The sequence below is a fragment of the Peromyscus californicus genome, unplaced genomic scaffold (genome assembly GCF_007827085.1).
Source record: "Peromyscus californicus insignis strain IS unplaced genomic scaffold, ASM782708v3 Scaffold_12__1_contigs__length_115047231, whole genome shotgun sequence".
Classification (NCBI taxonomy): Eukaryota; Metazoa; Chordata; class Mammalia; order Rodentia; family Cricetidae; genus Peromyscus; species Peromyscus californicus.
Window position 1 is genome coordinate 105049318 of NW_026294413.1, and position 23195 is coordinate 105072512.

The 23195-nt window shown below is 43.0% G+C and overlaps 1 protein-coding gene across 11 annotated transcripts in view; it reads right to left on the reverse strand.

Annotated features, from left to right (window-relative positions):
- The window catches only part of Thrb (thyroid hormone receptor beta), a 368302-nt gene that overhangs the window by 63044 nt on the left and 282063 nt on the right, over nucleotides 1-23195 (reverse strand). For all 11 annotated transcript variants that reach the window (XM_052734047.1, XM_052734042.1, XM_052734046.1 and 8 more), the window contains exon 4: nucleotides 11913-12173. In XM_052734047.1, coding sequence (XP_052590007.1) covers nucleotides 11913-12173 — 261 coding nt within the window. The remainder of the gene's footprint in view (nucleotides 1-11912; nucleotides 12174-23195) is intronic.

Below are 23195 nucleotides of genomic sequence, written 5' to 3' on the forward strand. Positions count from 1 at the left end.
GGTTAATTTAAGAACTAGATAGCAAGCAGCCTGCCATGGCCATACGGTTTATAAGTAATACAAGTCTCTGTGTGTTTACTTGGGTCTGATCAGCTGCAGGCCTGAGCAGGACTGGAGAAATCTCCAACTACAGGAAAGAATGGCCAGGCCAGATGGTGAAGAGCTGTGTGACATGGTACTACCCCTTTGATGACCCACAGCAAAGCCCTTGGGATGTGAAGCTGGCTTCCAGTAGTTCTCCTGAGTTTCAGCTGACACACACTAGCTTCAAATGCGTCACAGCTGACAGAGAAACAGTCAACTGTTAGTTTCGATGCTGCAAGCCACAGGAAAATGGAATGGAATTCATCTACTATCACAAAAGCTACTACTTGGAAAAGTCAAGGACTTCTCCAAAGGTCAAGCCATGGCTTAAGAAGTCTTGGTGATACTTTAGCATTTGTATGTACATTAGCTGGTTCCTACAGTGGTTTTCTTGTAATGCTATGCATGCTTCCAAGAACTCCTAACAGTGTATTTATCTAAAATACCTATCAAGCATCCAAGGCCAAATGAAACAACACCTGTCCCCTAGGTTAGGAGGATAGCTTTATTTCTTGTGCAAGTTAGGGTGAGACCCTCCTTCTACTAATAGACTCCTAATTTCTTACCTAACCACTTCTAAATATGTAGATTGAGCACATAAATTCCTTTCTTGATAAACTAACTGATCATTAGCTCTCTATTGACCTCCTCCTTTACAACCCCCCTTTTGGGTTGTAAAAGAAAGCCTGGTGGTCATTGCCTGAGGAAAGTTCTTACCTGCCTTTATGACCCCCATAAGAATTCAAGCCTGGTGACCTTGCTCTGCCAGAGGATTGCTATTGCTTGGGTTTATAACTGGATTCCAGAGAGACTTAGAGAGAACTGAGAGAATAAGGAGACTGAAAGGTATAAGGACAGAGAGAAGAGGATTTTGAAGAGAGAACTCGAGGACAAGAAAGAGAAGAGAGAAGAGAACAGAAGAACTAGATGGGAAGAACTAGATTGTAGGGCTAGAAGAGAGGACTAGTGGAACAAGATACAAGATGAGGAGGAACAAGATGAGAAAGAAGGGATGAGAGAGGAGCTAAGATGGGAAAGAACTAGATGGATGAGAACCTAGATGGAACAGAACTAAGATGAAGGAATTAAGATAGAACTTAGAGGGAACAGCAGATAAATGTAGAGAAATCAGGCAAGAAAGGAGCTGGGTATGAGAGCAGAATAGAAGATGTGTAGAGAGAGAACTGACACTGAATAATAAAGTGTATGGACTAAGGAGTTTCATGTACATAGATTCATTTCTTTTCATCTAAGATTAAATTATCAGCTGGTTGTAGATTCTTCCCTGACCCTGGGAGGGGACTATTGAGGGGCCGGACCCTCCTAGTCCCCAATATTTTGAGGCATTCACCTTTAGAGCATTGAGCAGATGCTTAAAAAAGAGGACTTTTACAAAACTCACTTCCGCTGAGCATAGAGAGATAAGGAGCCAGTTTCTAATGAAGGCATGGGCTGCCTCACACGAGGATATGAAGACATGGGGCTGGAACATGGATATTCTCTGACTCACATGATTAAATGATGCTGTGACTTTTTAGCACTTCTGTTAAAAGCCATAAGGAAACATCAGTGAACCCTAAATTCAGGGTTATACAGAAGAATAAGCTCACATATATTAAAAAATACCAACACTCAGAAGGGCAGACAAGAGAAGGACTTTGGATCTGTTCCAGGTTTAAGCAGACTGACCTGAGCCTGTGGGACACCATGCTTATTGCAATAAGCCAGGCATGAAACAACAAATTGCATGATCTCACTTAGATGTGGAACCTAAAAACATCAAAGGAATGGTGGTGCCTAGAAGTCATCCACAGGAGGCCTAGGGCATGGACAGACGCTGGATAAAGGTCAAATTTCAGCCAGGAGGAAGAAACTCAGGGATCCATTACACAGCATGATGCGATGCATATAGTTCACCACAATGGGCCCTTCCCTTAAAAGTTATTGAATGATTAGATATTAAATGTTCTGACCACAGCAAATTATGAAGATGTGAGGTGATACCTGTACCAACAAGCTTAATTTAAATAATCATCGATGTAGACAGATATTAAAGCAACACTTCTATCCTGCAAATATATTCAATTTCTACTTGTCAATGATACCTTAATAAAGTTGTAGAGAAGGCCCAGTGACCCACAACTACTAAATGAGGCACATAACCCCGTATCCTGGGCCAGAAAGCAAGATTGCAATGAAGGACAAGTGGTGGTGGCAGCCTATTAAGCTCTACATTGGCAGGTCCTCTCTCCGCTCAGTCATATGTCCCTTCATTGAGTGAGAAAGGGGACAGAGTGTGACATTTGAATAAAGCATGTCCATTAGAAGGTAGTTTGCTGCACTAGCATCAAGTTTCCTGATCCTGATAATTACGTCATGGTCATCTAAGAGACGCCCCATTGTTTTAGGAGTCATTCTGAAGTGTTTAGTTAAGAGGGTTGATTTTTGTAAGTTACTGTCAGTGGTTCTGTGAAATAATAATACTAGGTAAAATGCAAATAATACCCTCTCAGCCACATCCACAGATAAAGCGAGTGAGGCAGAACACTAACTGCGTAGTAGGTAAGAGGTGTATGGGTTAGCCCAAGTTTCCTCTAAAAGAAGATACCAAAAGCAACTCCAGGTCCTCCAGAAATCATGCAATTTAAAGGACAAATTGAGGGAAAGGTGCACAGGAATCAGCCTGCATAGCTTGAAAAATGTCACTGCCCTGAAAGACAGAGGAAACCAACTCCCAAAGCAGGCAGTGTACATACAATGTATAACCAACATAACAATAGTATATACAATGTGTACCCAACGTAACAATAAGGGAAAACGAAAGGCTGTGATTGGTTAGAGAAAACAATGGGTCTGCTTAGTGTGTGACTCAGCTTTTGGTGGTGAGATTTCGACTGATTGTGACCAACTGTAAAGCCTTCAGATTTCCCCCAGTCCTTTTCTGGAGGAAAAAAGTAAAATAAAGACACAGGTAAAGAAAGGTCCTTTCAAAGAAAGCTAGGGTTAAGTATCATATCTCTGAGCCTCAGGGACAAGAGGAAAGCATTGTACCCTAAGACTGCTCATGGCTATTAAGTGGGATGAAGCCATATCAGATACCTGTCTCCATAGAAACCTATCTGGTTGAAAGTGCTGCAAAAGATTAACATGTATTTTTCCTTTCCTAAAGGGCAGTGGATCCTACTTACATGGATTTTGACCTTTACTTTTATATCTGAGGCTTATTATAAGGAGTTCTTTGCAAAGCTAGTCAAACAAAGAGCTCAGTTAAGTATCATTTCATTAGTTCTAAGGTCTGACTTAAAGTAGTTATGGCCTTTAGAGCTGCATATCGTGAGACAACTAGGAGGAATTGGGGTGAAACCTGCCATTCATAGAATATTGCCATCTACGCAAATAAACCACTGGCCCCATACAATATTCTAGCTCAAATGCCAAGTAGCTTCATAACAGAGATATGAGTTAGACAGCCTTGTTTTCAGCCTGGTCCTGCATTTCAAGAGGCAGTAATGTTTAATAAAGTCAATCTCCTTGTATAAGTCAATACTGACAGATGTCACAGGGATATGGCTTCTCCAAAGTTCATAATCCTGTTCAAGTCAATGCCATGGAGAATAGCCTTGGGTCATGGCACTTTCTGACTCTCATCTTATTTCCAAGGTCCTCTCGTTCTGGATTTCGGGTACCCTGAACAGGCTTGTGTCAATTCGGCTAAATTCATCTGAATCTGAAAGAGTATTGTATTAAGTACAGCTCACCATCAGAACCAGTCACAGTATAGTCACTGGAGTGAGGGATCATCCTGAAGACAAGGCCAGCCACCATTTTTGACACCACCTTTGGTAAGTGACCTCTACATCTCTGGGATACTCAGACCCCAAAGGTCTATCCAGAAGCAGCTGGCCACACCTTCAGGGAGAGAGTTTATTATGTAGTACATTATGGAGTACACAATGCTTTTAGAACCTTTTGAGGGAACTGAAAATGGGGTCTTGAGGACCTGAAGGTTTTTGGGTCATTGGGGAGAAGGATCCCAAGGGAAATAAAACTACTGAAGGAGATGGAATGAGACACAATTTTTCAATCAGTTTCGACTGTGCACTGTATCTTCATGGTGATCACAGGTTGGGTTTTTTTGGCCTGTGCTGATTTAACACATTCAGCCCCATTTTCTTCACAAGTGGAAATATGATTTCAAGATTGAAAAACTAACAGTGGAATGTAGATCCTTTTCCTTTATTTGTCGCCAATTAATCTCTATGTTCTTTGTTGGGGAGAATTAGTTATTTATTCAATGCTTAAGTGGTTAGTTTCAGAGCCAAGAACCAATCCATGATTGGCTGGTCCCCCATTTCCAAGTGTTGACTGAGTGCTAGGGAATCTGAGGATTCTCAGGCTGTCTTTATAGGTGGGATCAATATGCCATTCGCATATCTGTCTAAATTTAACTGGAACATCTTTGTAGTTTCAATCTGTGTCAGAAATGGCAGATGGCCTGTGTCTTCAGAGCACTGTCACGGTTAACCATCTACTTGTGCCCGACTTCGAGAACTACCTGTTGAAAGTGTCAGGGGATGTGGCTTCTGTATCTATTCCCTTCCGCTCACAGTAGAACTGGCTCAGTTCAGTGTGGGCTTAGTAGTTATTCTCCCATGAGTGTTTGGCACTCTCAATACCCACAGTACTTCTCATGGTCTTTCCAAGCCTCCTCAAAGGAGTACAACTTCCATCTACTGATCTGTCTCTGGAACACCATCCAAGAGCTTATTTCTATCAAAAAACTCTCTATTTTTTCAGATAATAAAACGGAGATCAGAAAGACAAGTGCCTTACTCAAACTTAATAGGTGGCAAGTGGCAGAAACAGGAATACACGGCCAGGCTGTGCAATCAGGTGCACATGGGAACTCACTGTCTCTGTCATGGTGGGTGGGGCCCCCTGTGCCTGATGTAATGTGAGTGTCCTGCTGTGCCAAGTTCTTTATGTAGGATCCTAGAACAGGGTAATCTCAGAGAGACCTGGCATTTGCAACCAGAATGTCTGAATCGGATCCCAACTCAGCTAACTTCATATATTTGGTGATTTTTCATGAAAGGTTTTAAAATTTTAAAAGCCTTGCAAAAATATTTTGATTGCACCATGAACTCTGTCAACCACTGTGTCCCCTATCTACCCCTGATGTGACACTGTTGTCCTTCAGTCATTTACCTTCAGTTCAGTTTCTCATGTTCCACAGGGTGACTTGAGGTCAGAAAGGTCACAGAAACCAGAAAGACCCATAGAAGAGTATTTATATCCTGAGAACAGTAACAATTTATTCAATCTCCACTAAATTCTAGAAATTATATTGAGGGCTTTACTCATATTTTCCTTTATCTATATAGAAATTTGAAAGGTCATTCAATCACATTACCTTATTCTGAGGATCAGAGAGGCTCAGTGATTCACTCTGAGCTTGTGAGTTAGAAAACAAGAGGTCAACTTATGACATCTGATTCAAAAACATAGTCTCTTGCTACTAGGATGTCATAGAAGATATTCATTGACACACTATTGGAAAGATCTGTGAACATACTTGTATGTAGACGCCACATAAGACATTCATTGATACACTGTTGGAAAGGTCTGTTTTCCAAAGGTAAACATACTTGTATGTAGAATTAAGATCAGCACCACTGTTCCTGCATGCTTTTTCTTCCCCCAAGGTAGCTCCAGAAATAAGTTTGCTGTGCAACTGGGAACTGGTCCCTATACATATTATTAGTTCAACTATGCAGATTTTCAAAGCCGTAAGTGGGGTCATATTGTTTTTAAATTTTTGTTTGTTTGTTTGTTTGTTTTTTGAGACAGGGTTTCTCTGTGCAGTTTTGGTGCCTGTCCTGGATCTTGCACTGTAGACCAGGCTGGTCTCAAACTCACAGAGATCCGCCTGGCTCTGCCTCCCAAGTGCTGGAATTAAGGGCATGTGCCACCACTGTCTGGCAAGTAGGGTCATATTGTTAATACATGTTTGCTTTATTAAGTATCCCTAAACCACACTTCCAAAATACACTTTTCATTTTTCTAATAGATGTCTTAGATACACTTTGATTTATTTGAACATGCACTTATGAATGGAAAGATTTAGATTATTTCCAATTTATCAGCCACAGGAGCAAAGTGCAAAGAGTTGACCATTCAGACCCTTGTGCAAGTGTTTCTGAGGGGCAGGGTATTTTAAGAGGGACAGAGTGATCAGATCTGCCTCTCTCCATATTACAGACACAGCCATGCTGACTTTGGAAAGCCCACAGTGGTCCATCTATGGTTCTGTGCTGCATCTCAATGAGAAGTGAAGTTGGATGAACCTGAACCTTGACTGTCTGATGTTTTCCTTCCTTCTACATTACCATTTCTAGTTTATTTTTACTTCCTTCCATGCTAGTTGGTACCTTGCCCTTCCTTTCTAGTTCTATCTGCCCCTACTTACTTATTTACAGAGTTTGTCTCCTGACTTTGAAGTAAGAAAACACACAGCTGTCTAGTGCATGCCAGAAACTGATGGTGAGCCCTTATTATCATGTTGAGCACTAACGCTCCTCAACTGGCCTAAGTGTATGAATCACTGTTCTATTTGGTGGGACTGAGTGCTGTAATCTATGGTAATTAGGGCACAATGGAGAATAGAGACAGCTGGAGCAAGCAGGACCCATGGAAGGGTTCCAACTGTGTACTCCCCTACCTTCTCAGTATAGTTCACTTGATGATGTCCTGGTGTTTAACTTACAAACAATGACAGTGTGGACTGCTGAAAGGGTGAACGTCTACTTTGAAGGACTGCAAAGCACACAGTGACTTGCTTATGTCTCCGACTTTCAGGGCACTTTGTTATCTTGGTGAATGAGAGCTGTATATCATCTAAAGTGTTACTGTCGATCCGAGTCACCTGTTTTCTATGAGGACCATGGATTAATAGTCTTCCCCTTCACTGAAATAAGGCATTATTTAAATTTTATTATTTAAAAATTACTTTAAATTGTCAGAGCTTTGGGGGAAGGTTTAATAAATGATATTTTAGCTACAAGAAAGAATAATCTATTGCCAATAAATGTCAGTATTCAGTAGAATATTTTAATGGCAAGGGAAAATGCTGATGATCTATTGCTAAGCATTAAAAGCTGGTTACAAATGTTGTGCCTTGGATGACCCAAATCTATTAAAAAAGTAGATAGAAAAGAAAAGACTGAAATGTGAGAAAAATTGTAATAGTGTTTGTCCTTGGTAAATGGGAAATTTATTTTTAAAAATTATAATTTTACAACTTACTGAAATTTTCATCTTTTCCCTTGCAAAACCATATAGAGCATTTAGAAGGAAAGAAAATGATGCATTAAAATTTTTCTGACTCTTCCCTCCTTCCTCAAAATTTGAGATTCATCTGTTTTAGCATCATGCATGGTACAGATTTACAGAGAAATTTCAGTGGCATTATTAGATTGCTGCTGTTCTCTCAATAGTGCCCAGGGAGGTGGCTCAGCCCAGATTGTCATCCCAACAGCCCCTATGCATCCTTCTAGAAAGTTCCTGGCTACTGTGGAGGCCCTACTTTATGGGTTCAGTGGACTACTGAGGTCTAGCTTCAATGAATCAACTCTCTATCTGTGACCAACCCTCTGGGCTTGCTCAACTCTATGGTTCCCAACAGAAGTTTAGGGAGCCTGGGTGGGCAGAGGGGAGAAGTCTTGGGATAATTTCAGAGGGGATCAGAGTTCCAATCCTGAAGTAGGGGCTTTCCAGAAAGCATCTATTACCTAATGGAATGTTACCCAGGGGAGTGAGTGAGCATATTGTGAGGCCCAAAATGTCCCCAAGATGGAATTGCCAGCTGGCTCCTAGGAATGGAGGGACAGGCATATTCCTGAGTGCCCACTAGGTGGCAGGCCCTTTCCTGTCCTGAGTCCTTATGAGTCTCTCAAAGGCTTGGGGACACTGGTCTAAAGGGTCACTAGAAGGGACAGTTCAAACACAGATTCTACGGTCCATTCCATCTCTAGGCTCTCCAACTCAAAGGTCCAGCTGGGAACCTCACATTCTTCTTTCTCTTTCCTTCTAGTCCTTCTTTTAGTAAAAGTCTCACTCTGTGGTCCAAGCTGGCCTCCAACTCACTGTCCTCCTCCTTCTTTAGCGCTGCATTTGGAGTGCCGGGGTTTCACAACGAATCACCACACGCAGCTCCGACTCTCATTTCTAACAGCTGCTGGAACTCCGGCTAGGACCGCTCTCCGGTGTGCACATGTTGCGCCCAGGATAAGTCAACGTGGGTTCTGGGAAGGAGAGGAGGAGGTGGCGTAGTCTCTGACACAGAATGTGAGGGGGCTCTAGAGCTGGTGTCACCCGCATGAATGCAGCTAATAAAGTACTCATATGAGCTGCTTAAAATAGGAGGTAGGAACCCCAAATAAGCTTCAAACAAAATATCAGTCAACGATTCTCAAATTATTTGAAGTAAGGGTATTAAGAAACTCCACCCATCAGAGACCAATGCATTCCTTTTCATGCTTAAGACTTAGGCACAGTTCTAGCCACATGTGGCTGATCAGGCAAGTCTGACAGTACCAAACTGGTTTGTGTCTGGCTCAGGGTGTGGCAGCCATTGATGAGGCATCTGGATTGTGGGTAATGATAAGGTGCTGTGAAGGTTTCTGAAGCTGGTTCTCCATTTCTCGCCTTGCATCAGCAGAGAGTGACAATGATCAGTTTGTAGCCCACAAACCACGCATGAAAGTATTCTGGTCTAGCTTTGGTAGATTACTGATTTGGGGATGGGCTTGTTGTGCAGCCTCAAGCAGCCAATGTATTGTTTTGAATTGCTGAACCACGAGTTAACTTTGTATATGGTTCAAGGTCATTTGGTTCTTATCAGTTACTTCTGGGGTGCTTGGAAGGAGGCTAATCGAATGTCCTTTTGGCTCACCTGCTCTTTCTTCATGCTTAGACATCGAGCATAATGTCCTGGACACAGTAGGCCCTGTACAAACACTGGAAGATAAATGCAGACAGGAGGCGGCCAGGACATCAACCGTTTTCAGGGTGGTGGCCAGCCAGGAGGTAAATGCCCAGGACAAACGGCCCTCAGACAACACTTTCTTTATGGACTGTATAGACACAGCAGATCAACGGTGCCAATGGAGAAGAACCAACTCCCAAGGGAAATGTAGGCCTCACTCACCAGTGTGCTGAGACGTGAGGGAAATTTACTTCAGTAGATTCTTGGGCTTTGTGACTCGGGCCACTTGGGTGTCATTTCCAGGCTGAATCAGGACACTGTTTTATGCCCAGGTCAAAGTGAGCCTTGGTGGGACCTCTGGAAACCTCACAAAGTTTGCCTCCGTTGTTTTCCTTTCACTACTAGAATAACCAACATGCACTTGGATGATTTAGGAAGAGCTGGAAGCAGATCTGAGCTTCATAAAACAACCCGCCTACCCACACTCACCTGCTCAACTCTCCCAGCTCCATTCCTTGTTGGGCTATTCAAGGAATTTACGTGACTTATGATGTACAGCCAATAATACTGATCACCGGAAAAATGGTAGCTGCTATTTAAAGTGCACTGCAAGTCAGGTACTGTGCTGAATGTTTAAGTACATTATACTAGGTAGTTTTTATCAACCTAACATTTATTTAAGTTTGCTCTAAACATACAGTGGGAAGGCTGGTATCCTAGTCCAAATGTGTCAATCTCAAAATGGCGTGCAGCCATTTTGCTGTGGAGTCCTATACCCAAAGGCTGTAACTTGTCTGTTTATCTTTTCTTTCTTGAAGGTGTCTCATATTTAGCCTTAGTTAGCCTTAGATTTGCTATCCTTCTGCCTCAGCATCCTGTGTGCTGGAACTCCCACCCCCTTTTACTTTCAAGATATTTCAACAAACTGAAAGTTTAATGTTTAGAACTCTACATATCTAAGAACAAAATTCCTCATAATAGGGCAGCACTCTGTGAAGGAATGTGTTTGGGTCCCAGTTGTGAAGGAGTCAAATTCAGTTCACTAGGTCCTTAAATCATAATGATGTTGGCATTTCACTATAAATCAAAGACAGACAAGGTTTTACTGCAACCTATAAAATCTGAAGATACAATCAGCTTATAAATCTAAATTGTAGTTCAAGTAAATATGCATGTGCACACCCACTCACACGTGGAGACTTACCTGTTTTACATCCCCACTTCTTTGAAAAAAATCTTATTTTGCCATTTTTCTAAATACCCTGTTCAAAATTTCAAAGTCTTTCCTAGAAATGTCTGCATAAACAAGACTGTAATAATGCCTATATCAATGGGCATATTATGGTGGAAGGTGGAAATTTCACAGGGTCCCACCCCTAGACAAAGAACTACAGGTAACTAATGACTGCAGAAAGAGAATTAGCCTCTCCCAAGTGTGAACCCCTTATTGGTATCCAGTGCAGAGTGGTCAGCCCTGAAATAATATGTATGCAAACAACAAAACAGACTCAGCAGGCTGCATTTATGTACTTGTGCACACACACACACACACACACACACACACACACACATGTATGTTTGTCACAATAATAATCAAAGAAAATGAAGCTCTCAAGTTGAGAGTGGGGTGGGGCACGTGGGAGATTTTGAAGGGAGAGTGCCTGGGAGGAACTAGAAGGAGGAGAAGGAGGGGGAGGTAGTGTAATTCTATTTCAATTTAAAACATTAAAAAAAACCTTTAAACTTCTAAATAATCAACACGGAAGTTCAAGTATCACCTCTCAAAATGAAATGGTGTTCCTGCCTGTGCTCTAGTCAGAGCTGATGGATCTTTCTGAGTCAACTAGAAGTTATGGAGGTTCTGAAGTGTTTCCCGAAAATCAGGAAGGCCTGGGCTCTTATTCGTGAGTGGTAAGTATAACTGTGGCTTATGTTCAAGACAGGTCAGTGGTATGGTTCTTCACGGCTCATCTATTATTATGTATCGATATGTGATATATTGTTATTTGATTGTGAGATTTTCAATTTTCAAACAGACAATTTAAACTTTACCATAAGTAAAAACCAAAAGACCAATCATGATCGTTTTAGCTTTTAAGCTCTCAACTGGAAAAGAATGGGTAGTTACAAGAACTTGGACACTTACAGACATAGGCTGCTTTAAGAAGCAAAGATTTTGGGCAACCCTAAGACTGTAACGCGATCAGCATGGAAGACATCTGTCAGGTGGGGTGGCCTGAGGTGACAGCAGCTAAGTCTTATGTGATCAGGAACCTGGGCAGCTTTGGCTGGTTTTGCTTCCCCTCTTGAGGTGACTACCTCCTCCTTTATGAGGTGACAACTGCCCAACACCCTAATCTTCTCTCCATGACCGTGACACAGGATTTAGTGACCACAAGCCATGTTCAAATCTCCCTGTCAAGCATGAATTGTCTATGTAGGTTAAAGACAGGCATCGAAATCCGTTAGCTACCGGTGCAATTGGGATAAGAAACACATGCATAAGCACACACTCAGAAGCACACCACAAAACAAGTAGTTACGAAGGCAGCAATGTCTGTTTCCACTCAGAGAGAAGCAGAACTAAAGATCAAATTAGCAACACATTTGCTCCTTAAAGAAATAAAAAGGATCTCTCCTCCAGTGTTGGGGTATGGCATGAAGTGCTTGCCTTTGGACCCCACTTGTTTACTTATGCTTAAAAGAAAATTAGAGGATGAAGACAACATGGAGGAACAGCCAGGGAAACACACTGACACTAGGCAGGTGAAGAAATGGAGGAGGAGCACCACCATGGAAGAGATGCACACGTGTGGTAATGATCTAGTAGGAAGTGGGTTACCTTTACATTTCTTCTCTTCGGTCTGGAAGGTCTGGGCACTTGAGACGCTCTGATCGTTCACATCGTCAGGATCCAGATGGAATATAGAACTCGTCCAAGTGGCCTGGATGAGGTGTGGGGATGCTTGCTCATCCTTCAGTGCACCGCGCCTCTCCACATGGCTCTTCCTGTGCAGGCAGGCTTCGGACATTCCTACGAGCTTCCAATCCTGTCCTCGCTCTGGACGGGGCTTCTGTTTGTCCCAGGCTGGAAGGCCATTTTCTGGTGGGAGGGGAGTGAAAACGTGAGATAACAGACTGTAGGTATTGTCAAGGTTTTGCTGAGATTGTGTGTCTTGGAAGCCAGTGTCCTTTTGGGCTGACACTGTTCACATGAACCTCCACTGTGATGTCAGGACATGCTGAGGCTGTTAGCGTTGGGCACAGAGCCATCTAAGCTGGATGGCCTGTTGGAGTAACCAACACATTTCCCCCCTCCCCGTTTCTCGAACTTCTCCACAGCAAGGCTCTACTGGTCTCACCACTAGAGAAGCAGCCCAAGAGTGAGCTGATACTGGTTTATATCACTGCTTAGATGACCATTTGAGGTCTTAAGAGTCAGGGCTGGCCATGACCTTAGGTTGGATCCTTAGGATATAGCACATCCGGGATGCAGCCTTGTTTGACTTGGGTTTTATCACAGACTGACCTGAGAGACATTGGCACACTCAAGTGGCCACACACTGAGACTAATAAGCTGCTATTCTTACCATTTTTGACTCTGATGGCAATACTAAGGAAACAGGAAGGAGCCACCATCAACAAAACACAGCATGGAGCAGCAACAGCCCCCAAGCCTAGATCCAGATCATTCACATGGAAGTTCTGTGTTCAATGGAGACCCAAATGGGCCATGAAATCACATAAAAGTCATGCTTCCTCTGTATGCCAAAGACAGAAGGATGAGCCTGGATCTTTCAGGGTGGGTACCAGAAAGCTAATACTTTATTGTTTTTGAGTTCGGCCTTTGGGGTTTGTAGGCCTGTTTTCTAGAATGGGCAAAAATACAATAATATAGTGAATTTCTTACTGAGAAGCATCTTCTCTACTGACAATTTTCACCTTATTCAATGTCTTTACTATATAGGAAGATAAAGTAGAGGACAAAAATAATAAGAACACACACTCACACATCACATACATACTACACATACACTTATACACACACATTCACACACACACTGTACACACACCACACTCACATCCACACACATCACACACTCACACTCATACATACCACACACTGACACTCACATGCATATACCATACACACACACTCACAGTCACACACACACACTCACATGCACACACCACACACACACCACACACTCACACATGCAAAGTACAACCTACTTGGTCACCTGTTTCCAGAAATCCTTAGCAACTATGTGCCAGAATTAGGAAGACTGCAATTTATAAATGAAGTTTTCAAATTTTAATTTTTTGGGTGATTGAACCCAGGGCCTTGTACATGTCAGGCTAGTGTTTCATCACTTGGGCACATCCTTTCTGGGTGAATTTTCTGTTATGCTGAAGTTACCAAAAGGCCACAGTTGAATCCCTGGTGCTTACAGGGACCAATCCATCTGGGCTTGTGCCTTGGCATGGGGGATTTGTCAAATTGTTTAATAAAAGAGTTAGGCATTCTTTGGGTTTCCAGAGCACTCTTCCTGAAGCTACTAGAATCTTAAGCTGAGATAGTCTGGATGGTTGATCTGGAAGCATCAGCTGTCAGAAGTCACTTTTGGAAGTAATGGTTCCCGTTCTGAGTCTCATATTTTCAGACCCATGCACACTCAAATTTCTGATCCAGGAGAATGCAAATGACCACTGAGTAGGGATCTGCACAGGATTTCTTCTTTTCTTTCTTTTTGAAAAAGATTTATTTTAGTTTTATTTGTGTGTACTCCCCCCTCTATATATACGTGTGTGTGTGTGTGTGTGTGTGTGTGTGTGTGTGTGTGTGTGTGTGTGTGTGTGTGTTTGCAAGTGTGTATGGAAAGTGCCTGCAGAGCCCAAAAGACCTCATCAGATTGGCTAGAGTTAGAGTTGTGAACCTCCTAAAGTGGGTGCTGGGAATCAAACTTGTGTCTTTCATGTGTCTTTTGGAAGAGCAGGAACCAGCCCTCTGAACTGCTGAGCTGTCTCTCTAGCCCCCAGTACAGGATTTCTTTGCCTAATATATGGAAGTGCTGTGACTTGAAGTGAATCCTGAATCCTCTAGGAGAATGCCACTGTGTGCTGGGTTTGGGGTTGTACCAACTGCTTTGGAATTCTCCACACTTAGGATTGTGTGAGCCATTGCACTGGGCAGGTTAAACAAACACAGTGCTTTTGTCTCTGGGTTTATAAGGTATTATTCATTGCATGGTGAATCAACTCTTCCACTTTCCAAGCATGCCCACCACTGGTACAATTACAGCCACTTATTCTCACTGTCCGTTGACAGGAAGCAACAGGTTGAGATCTTCAAGATTGTATTGCCTTTCAAACTAAACATCTGTGTAGAGTTCACTCAAGAACCTATCATCCACGAGGGTTTAAGTTTCTTGTGAGCTAATTACTAGTGGCTGCAGACAAAGGTTAATCGTGGGCCTAGAGAGATTCACTGTACTCCCACAGACATAAGCAAGCTCACCCATGCATGTTTCTGCTCTCCCCATTTTATTTTCAGAGAATATATCCCCCAGCAAATTGTACCCTGTAAAGTTCAACTTAAACTTCCCAGAGGATTTTTGTGAAGCTACTAACATACGATATTTTTATACTAATTTCTAAAAGCTGGTAGTAATTCCCTAGCCCTAACAAAAAGATGCAGAAATCGGGCAGCTGCTATTCCTTATTGAATCTGGGTCTCAGATGAAAGATGTCTAAGGACTATGCACACAACAGGACATTCTGTGTCAAAGTAGAGCCCATTAAAGCTTGTTCTGCATGTCCCTTGGGCCAGCAAGAGGGGGGTTTCCTCTAGCAAGGTTGGCTATGTTTGGGGTAAGGTAAGCGATAGGATTGCCTTCCACTTTCCTAAGAAAAACACTTGAGATGGTTTGGGTAAAGGGCTCCATTCACAGGAGGCATTTACAAGTTCATAATTACTGTCTGCAATTACATTCAAAATAATGATATTCAGTTGCTTAATTGGCAGGTTTATGGGATACACAGTGCTGGGAAAACCGGAGACTGAGAAACCTTGGCTGGGCCATAGGAAAATGCAATAGGAATTTCTTTAAAAAGAATACTTGATTCTTATCCATTCAAGAGCAGGGGAATAAGTGCAATTCTTACTCCATTCCCAAGGAAGGAGGGGGCACCCATGGTGCCAGCTCCATAAATCCTCCTTATTGGGTGTGTGTTCAATGATGAGAACTACAAGCTCTACATATATGCAGCTGGCAAAACTCTTGGCAGCTATCAGAATCACCACAGATGCTAATCACAGCATTGAAGACCCAACTTTTTAAATTGGGCCAGGGCCTCAGCATGGATAATTCTGCTAAGTTCTCCAGGTGACTGAGATGCCCAACAGAGCCTGAGATCCAAAGGACCGAGATAAATTTAAGGTAATAAAACAAATTATTGGCATTTGGGGAATAAATTGTTTATTCTCTCAGCCTCTAATGTTTTACACAGCTTTAGATAATGTTCCAGTTAGTTTTTATTGTCAAGTTGACACAACGTAGAGTCACTTGGGAAAGAGGAACCTCAACTGAAGAACCGCCCTTTTCAAACTGGCCTGTAGCCATGTCTGTGAGAGATTGTCTTGCTTGATGACTGATGTGGGAGGGCACTGTGGGCATCACTATCTCTAGGTAGGCACCCCATGCTGTCTGAGCATGAACCAGTCAGTGGGCCAGCAAGCAGCATTCCTTCATTGTTTCTGCTTGGGTTCCTGTCCTGACTTCCCTCAGTAATGGACTGTAACCCAGAAATGTGAGGTGTACTAAACTCTTTTGACCAGAAATGTGAGGTGTACTAAACTCTTTTGACCCCTAAGTTGCTTTTGATCCTGTTGTTTAGTACAGTAGCAGAAAGAAAACTAGGTAGCAAAGACTTGTGTTCTCATTCACAAATCCCCCAGCTGTTGTTGGGTCTACTGAGTGAAGTCCTGAACATCAGGCACTAGTTGAACATCATCCTGAAGATGCAGGTATGGATGTAAGTAGGTATTTATTCGAAGAGATTGTTTGGGGTGTTATCTGGAACACACTGCTCATGGTGGTAGAAATCAATTTTTTAAAGGCCTAGGGATGTAACTTAGTTGGTAGAGTGCATGCCTAGCACACACAAAGCTCTGGGTTCAGTCCCCAGAATCACACTTACCAGACATAGTAATACATATCTTAGCAACAGATGGAGGCAAGAGGATCAGAATGTCAAGGATCAAGGTCATCCTCAGCTACACAGAGAGTTGGAGGCCAGTCAGGCCTACATGAGACTCTGTCTCAAAAGAGGAAGGGGTCAGTTCTTTGCTTAACATTCATAAGGACCCATGTTTGAGTTAAAAAAGGGGGAGGTCCTATAAATAACCATATCTTACTAGTCACGTGATATAAACCATTTGTTCTTAGCTGATATCTGGCTTTTAACACAACATTCTATACAAAAGAATTAACCAATATAATTTGTCAGTTATGATACAAATTGATAGATGGAATAAAAGACAACAGCTAGCTGGGACATGTGAATTAACACTAGAGAAACATGCTCCTGGTATTCTCAAGGGAGTTTAGACACAAATAATTGAATCTGCATTTCATGTCTGTCATTCTAATGGCTTTGAGTGCCATAATACTGACCTACATGGTCTTTAGCAAAAGAGAAATGAGCATAAACCTCAATAACCTAACCACCTACATCTTATCTCTGGAAATGATAAGAGGTGATGGAAAATAAATCTGTCTGTCAAAGAAGGGAAATTATACTAAAATATTCAAGTATTTCAGGACACAAAAGCCAGTTGATATCTTAGAAAGGAACTAAAGTAAAGGAAATAAAATTATGACCAAGTGGCCAGAAGGGTCATCTGAGTAGGCTGGGATTTCCTATTACTCATTCAGAAAGTGTTTAGCTTGTATTAAAAGACCATTGATATGTCCTTATTTTTTGATGTTGCTGCAATACGCACAGTGTCTAGCATAATGTCCTAAGTGCTATTTAACGCCCGTCCCTCCTTAACAAGCCATTTGCTGTGTGCTGGCTGCTTGTCTAGTTTCTGTGACAAAATTACCTGGCTGAAAACCACCTAAGGAAGGAAAGCTGCTGAATGTCCCAAGACATACAGTCCACTGTGGAATAGAAGGCACGACAGCAGGCCTGTGAGGTGGTTGGCCAGACTGCATCCACAGAAGGACGCAAAGGACAGATGGGAAGTGGAGCCAGGCTAGAGACTCTCAAGGACTATACCCAGTGATACACTTCCTCCAGTGAGACTCCATCTCTTAAAGTTTCTGCAACCTTCCAAAACAGCACTCCCAGCTTGGGATCAAGTGTTCAAACAGCCCGGTGAGGGACATTTCACATTCAAACCACAATACTTTGCAAAGAGAAAGCATTTCCTCAGCAAACTCCCACTTTCCTATTCAGTGTCTCAGAGGATCCATCGCTGTGGGCCACTCAGGCTCTTGTGATCTTCATCTGCCCAGGGCTGCCAGTGGAAAGGAAATCCGCTTGCAGTATAGGATTGTGGGCCCCTGCTGGTCAAAGGTCACACTCTGGCTTTGCCATAAATGGGCTATGATTTGGGGCAGACTGATCCACATGTTTGCATCTCTTTCTTGAATATCTTAGTACTTGTTTATGACTTCTATGCAAGGCAACACCTTGCTCTGCCCTCTGTGATTTTCCCAATGGCACATGCGTGTCTTGTCTGACTGGATTCTACCCCATGTCGCCATCTCTCAGCCATAACATGACATCACCCCATAAATATTTGAAATAAGTGAACACAACCAAGAGAGCTCTAAATACCCTTGGGGTTAAACGGAGTACATGTGATCTTCTAATGCAGGAATTCATATTCATTGAGCTATAACATGCTCAACACAGGTCAGTCAGCCTGATTGGTCAGCATCAAAACTCTAGAACAAGGCATCCGGGCCATGAACAGATGTAGCTATGAAGCCTCAAACAGCTCTGTGAAACCTGCAGACATGAAGGCATCTAGATCGTCAAGATGGTTCCATGCTTGCCATCTGTCTTCCATGAACACTGCCTAATGCACAGGCTTAGCTCATTGCCTGTCACCAGACCTGTGTCTGGGGAAGATGTCCACAGGGGACACCAGGACAAGGCTGCTTGAGGTAGATCTGTTAGTCGGCTCCATCTGGGTTAAGTGGGCAGGCCACTGGAAGGGTCTGGTGTTTCTCTTTGGAGCCATATGAAGTGGGTCTGCCTGGCTTGGGCATCTTCAGGAGCAGGGCCTGGTGTGCCACTGCTTCCATTCATGAATGACTTGGTGGGGAGAACTTCCCTAGCTGATATCAAAAAAAACAAGAGAAGGGGGTGATTCAGAAGTCACGTGGGCCGGGCCGTGGTGGCGCACGCCTTTAATCCCAGCAGTTGGGAGGCAGAGGCAGGTGGATCTCTGTGAGTTCGAGGCCAGCCTGGTCTACAGAGAGAGATCCAGGAAAGGCACAAAGCTACACAGAGAAACCCTGTCTTGAAAAACCAAAAAAAAAAAAAAAAAAAAAAGAAAGAAAGAAAAAAAAGTCACATGGTTGAGACGGAAGGCTACATGACCTTCAGTAGTTTCATTAATAATTCAGGGTGGAACAACTTCAGAGGGTTAATGTGAAGATGACAGAGGCCAATGTGTATGCATAGTGTGGCATGGGCCAAAGTACTCTAGGTGCTCAGTGTGGTTCCTTTCTCCTTCACGCTAACAAGTACAGAGCATATACTACTATGCCATGTTCTGCTAATGGGAAGGAATCTGCAGGCTCACCTCCCAAGTTCCCTTTATCCTTCTACAGACAGAAATGTTTTAAGCCTTCCCAAGCTTAACTTTCCCTCACTACTGTGGCTTGGGATGAATTCCTATCCTTTGGAAGATATGTTGTGCTCTAACAATATGCAATCCTGTTCCATTTTAAATATCTTATTGGTGAATGCCAGTGTTCCCAATGAGAAGACTCGGGTAGGTCTGGAGACTGGGCCCACATATTACTTTTGTCCTTTCCATAATTTATACCTAGAGATGAGAGTGGAGTGTTCCGGCCATTGTAAGGCATGGGGGCTTATATCACAGCTGGGTACCAGCCTTCTAGGTCACTGGCTTTTAAAGAAATTGGTGGTAGGGAGGATGATAAAGGAAGGTAATAATTTATTATTATGTGTGAGGTACATACATTAAAAATTATCAAGAATTGGGCTGGAAAGATGACCCATCAGTTAAGAGCACTGGCTGTTCTTCCAGAGGACCTGGGTTCAATTCCCAGCAACCACATGGCAGCTCATAACTGTTCATAACTCCAGTTCCAGGGGGACCTGACACCCTCACAGAGACATACATGTAGGCAAAATATCAATGCACATAAAATAAAAAATTTTAAAAATCACCAAGTATTTACTATTGACGAACTAATAAAGCACGAAAAATATTGTTATTACATGAGTGCCTGCTGTATACCCCAGCATGCACACATCACCTCATCAGACACCTACCCAAGAAACAAAACCAATACTAGATCTCCTTTCAACCAATAAACAGACATGCACAGCATGTAGGAAGTTCACCGATTCCTGTATTTCTGTTTAGAATGTATTATTATTAGGAATTCTCTTGCTTGGCTTCCTGATCTCCAGGGACTTTGGCTTGCCTATGTAGCCTGGAGCTGGGTATATGAACAAATGCGCGCTTCCTGAGCAGAATCAAACCAAGGCCCACAGCTTCCCAAGAGTGTTTGCTTGTCTTTTCCTAGTCCCCACATGACTTCCACCAAATCTCCCTTCCTTCACGTCCTCCCCTCTCCAAGGGCTAAGCATCTGTGGCCCTTTCAAGATCTAGAGCAGAGGTCTCCAAAAAGATGAAAAGGAGCCAGGAAGAAAATTTCCATTGAAAATTTAAAGGGAAGCAAGCTCATTGGGAGCATTTGTTCACGTGTAGAATGAATGGATGGACAGACGGAAGGCCAGGGTGACAGTGAAGTGCTCAGATGCTCTGACTAGGATGTGCCCATCTCAAGGGCAGCTCTAATGCCTCACCCCTGATGCTACGGTGAGGTCCCTCTGCAGCCTGGCAGCCACTGCTGTTCATCTTTGTCCTGCTAGCCCCTGCCTAGCAATTTCCCTCCAGTTGAGCCCGGGCTCCTCTCTCCATGAAGGCATGTAGATTCAGGCTTCCTGTCACAGAAATATTAGGCTGCTCCACCAGCAGGGACTCCCCACATCTGTGGGTGAGATTGGGGACCTTAAGAGACGGATCTCCCCAGGGCTGGTGGCTCCCCCTCCTCTGTTTCTACTGCAGGTTCTGTAAAAGGGTTGATTGGCAGCCTCAAGGAAAACAATCACAAATAATTATTCTGAAGTCAGAAACTGCAAGCATAGTCTCCCAGTAAGTGAAAATAATCAACATTAAAAAACAAAACAAAAATGAATGTGTGTTTCGGACATTTAAATGGATGTCTTAATCTATTTTTAACATACAGTCTGAAATAAAGCTAAAAAGCAAAACAATAACGGGTGTGTTTAGAGATGGCCGAACGCCCTTCATTGGAGAGGCAACAAGGTGGTGACTAGTTCATGGTGGCATCTGAGCGCTACTTAACTAGAAGCAACTGTCTGAGCGCTGAGCACTGGCCAGAGGCTCTGTGAGCAAAGCGCTCCCTGGAGTCACCCTAGCCACCTCCTCAGGAGTGGCTGCCTGCTCTCCATAACTCATACTGGATGTGAGCAGCAAGTTCTCAGGTTAGATGAGTCAGACTTTGAGGGAACCACACTAAAGATCACAGAGTTTCTGTTCAGCAGGTTAGAAAGGTTCCCGTTGCTGCAGGAACCTTCCTAGTCAAGAGCCACAAGGGGCAGGTGTTCATTTACTTCAGGGCTGGATTTCTCTTGTGTTCTTGTTTAAACATAATGTTTATTCTTGTTGACAGTCTGAACTCACATTTTGAAAAAGCAGACTGGCCCTGTTTTGTGTTCCCAAATATGAAATACCATTTTCAAAAGTAGGAAATGAATGTGTATCCATTTTAACTTTTGGAAACTAGGAATAGGGTATAATTTACAGATAAATCCCAAACTTTGAGAGTTAGATTGTTTTCAAATAAAAGGAAAAATCGTACTCTTGGATGAGTAGACCAATTTCTTATTTCCCACAGTAAGAGGAGTTACACTGGATGGCAGTGGAACACAGGTATTATTTTTATGGATTACACTCACGGGGTAAAAAAGTGGACAAACTGTATATGGTCCAGGGCTGGTGAAATGACTCAGCAGGTGAGGGCACCTGCCACCAAGCCTGACAACCTGAGTCCAGTCCCTGGACCCACGTGGCGGAAGAGGAGAATGGAATTCTGCAAGTTGTCCTCTGACCTCCATATGCACACTGGCATGAGTGTGCTCCCAGCCCCTAGACATGTGTGCTCACACACACACTAAAAAGTAAATATAAAATTGTTAAAAGTTCTTTATACACTCATATGTTAATTGTATAACAGATAGCTCTGTAAGTTGTCTTTGTCTTCACACACACACATGCACACACACATACACGTTAATTGTGTAACAGACAGCTCTGTAAGCTGTCTTTTCTCTGGGTTTTCATAGAATCTCACTATAATTTGCCTTAAAAATAACCAGGATCCATGTCAGGGAAGCTGTTTCCTTCCTCTGGGGCCATTTTGATGTGGGGAAGTTTGGGCTTGCTGCTGGGAGGGTCAGAGACCTCAAACACACAGCCTTAGTCATCTTGATGGGCTGGTGAACAGTAATCTGAGGACTTTGGGAAGCAAAGGCTTGGAGAGAACCTTCAGCTCCTCCAAATACTACAGGATGCATCAAAATATATCTGAGAAATGGGCCCTAGTAACATGATACAATTATCTAATGTCCCCTAGGATAATTTGGTTTAGCATCTGTGTTCATGGGTCCCGTCCCAACTACAGAAACAGCAGGGGAATGACTAGTGTAGTGGCAGGCATCTGTAATCCCATACTTGAGAGATGGAGTCAGGAGGATTACGAGTTCAAGGGTCAGCTGGGGCTACAAACCTACCCTGTACCTGTTTATGGGTACAGACGGGTAGAGCTGCTTGGCGCCAGCTGTTCTGGGATGCTTCCACAGTGCCAGAACAGGAAGAAGAGCAGGCAGGTCTCCTGCATTCTTCAAATCTTTTTAGTTTTGTCTTCAACTTTTCAATGACTTAAAATAGAGTCTGGCATCAGAGAGGGGTCCCTCACAACTTTGTCTCCCCCAGTGAGGGCGAGGTGTGCCTCAGGGTCTGTCAACCCACAAGTGGTGGCAAATGTCTATGGGATGTTATTCAATATGTCACACAGAGTCTGCAAGACACTTTCTGGCTTCAGAACTGGTGACTTAGAAACTGCATGTTAATAAGGTGACCATGAATCTGAGGGCCTCTGGTCCCAGGCATAGTTTCCATATAAAGTAGAACTAATTTGGTAAATATGTAGCCCTCCAATTTCAGCCTTAGTGGAAATGAATATTTACTAGATAAGGATTTCCTGCTCAGGACCCTGAGAGGTCAGAGACATAAACCATGGCAGGTTGAGGAATGATGTACTGGAAACCAAAAGGGGCCCATTCCATGCTTCTGGTTCCCAAACAATTAGCTGGTAAATTTAGTTTGTGAAATGAGAAAATCAAAATGCCAAGATTTCTGATTGTATTTCATCTTTTCTTGGCAGTGAAGTTTTTCTCTCTAAAGACATTCAACAAAATCACAGAAGCAACAGCTTCCATTTTGTGTATACCTCTTTTATGTCAGGCATCCACTCTGAATAGTTTATTTTATCTTTATAAAGATGTATTATCTATAAATATCATTTTATTGAGGCTAGTGGGGCACAGAGAGGTTAAACAGCCTACCTAAGGTCACACCATGGATAAATGACTAAGTGAAGGCCCAGACCTAAGTTGGTGTAGCCAATCAAACTTTTGATGGGTAGGTAATAGTCAGTGACTTAGGACAGGTACCCACCCCAGCCCCTCTGAATTCCATGGACTGAAAGGCTTGACATAAAGAAAGAAATAGCTCACAGAAGAGGTCACATCCTTGTCACTGTCA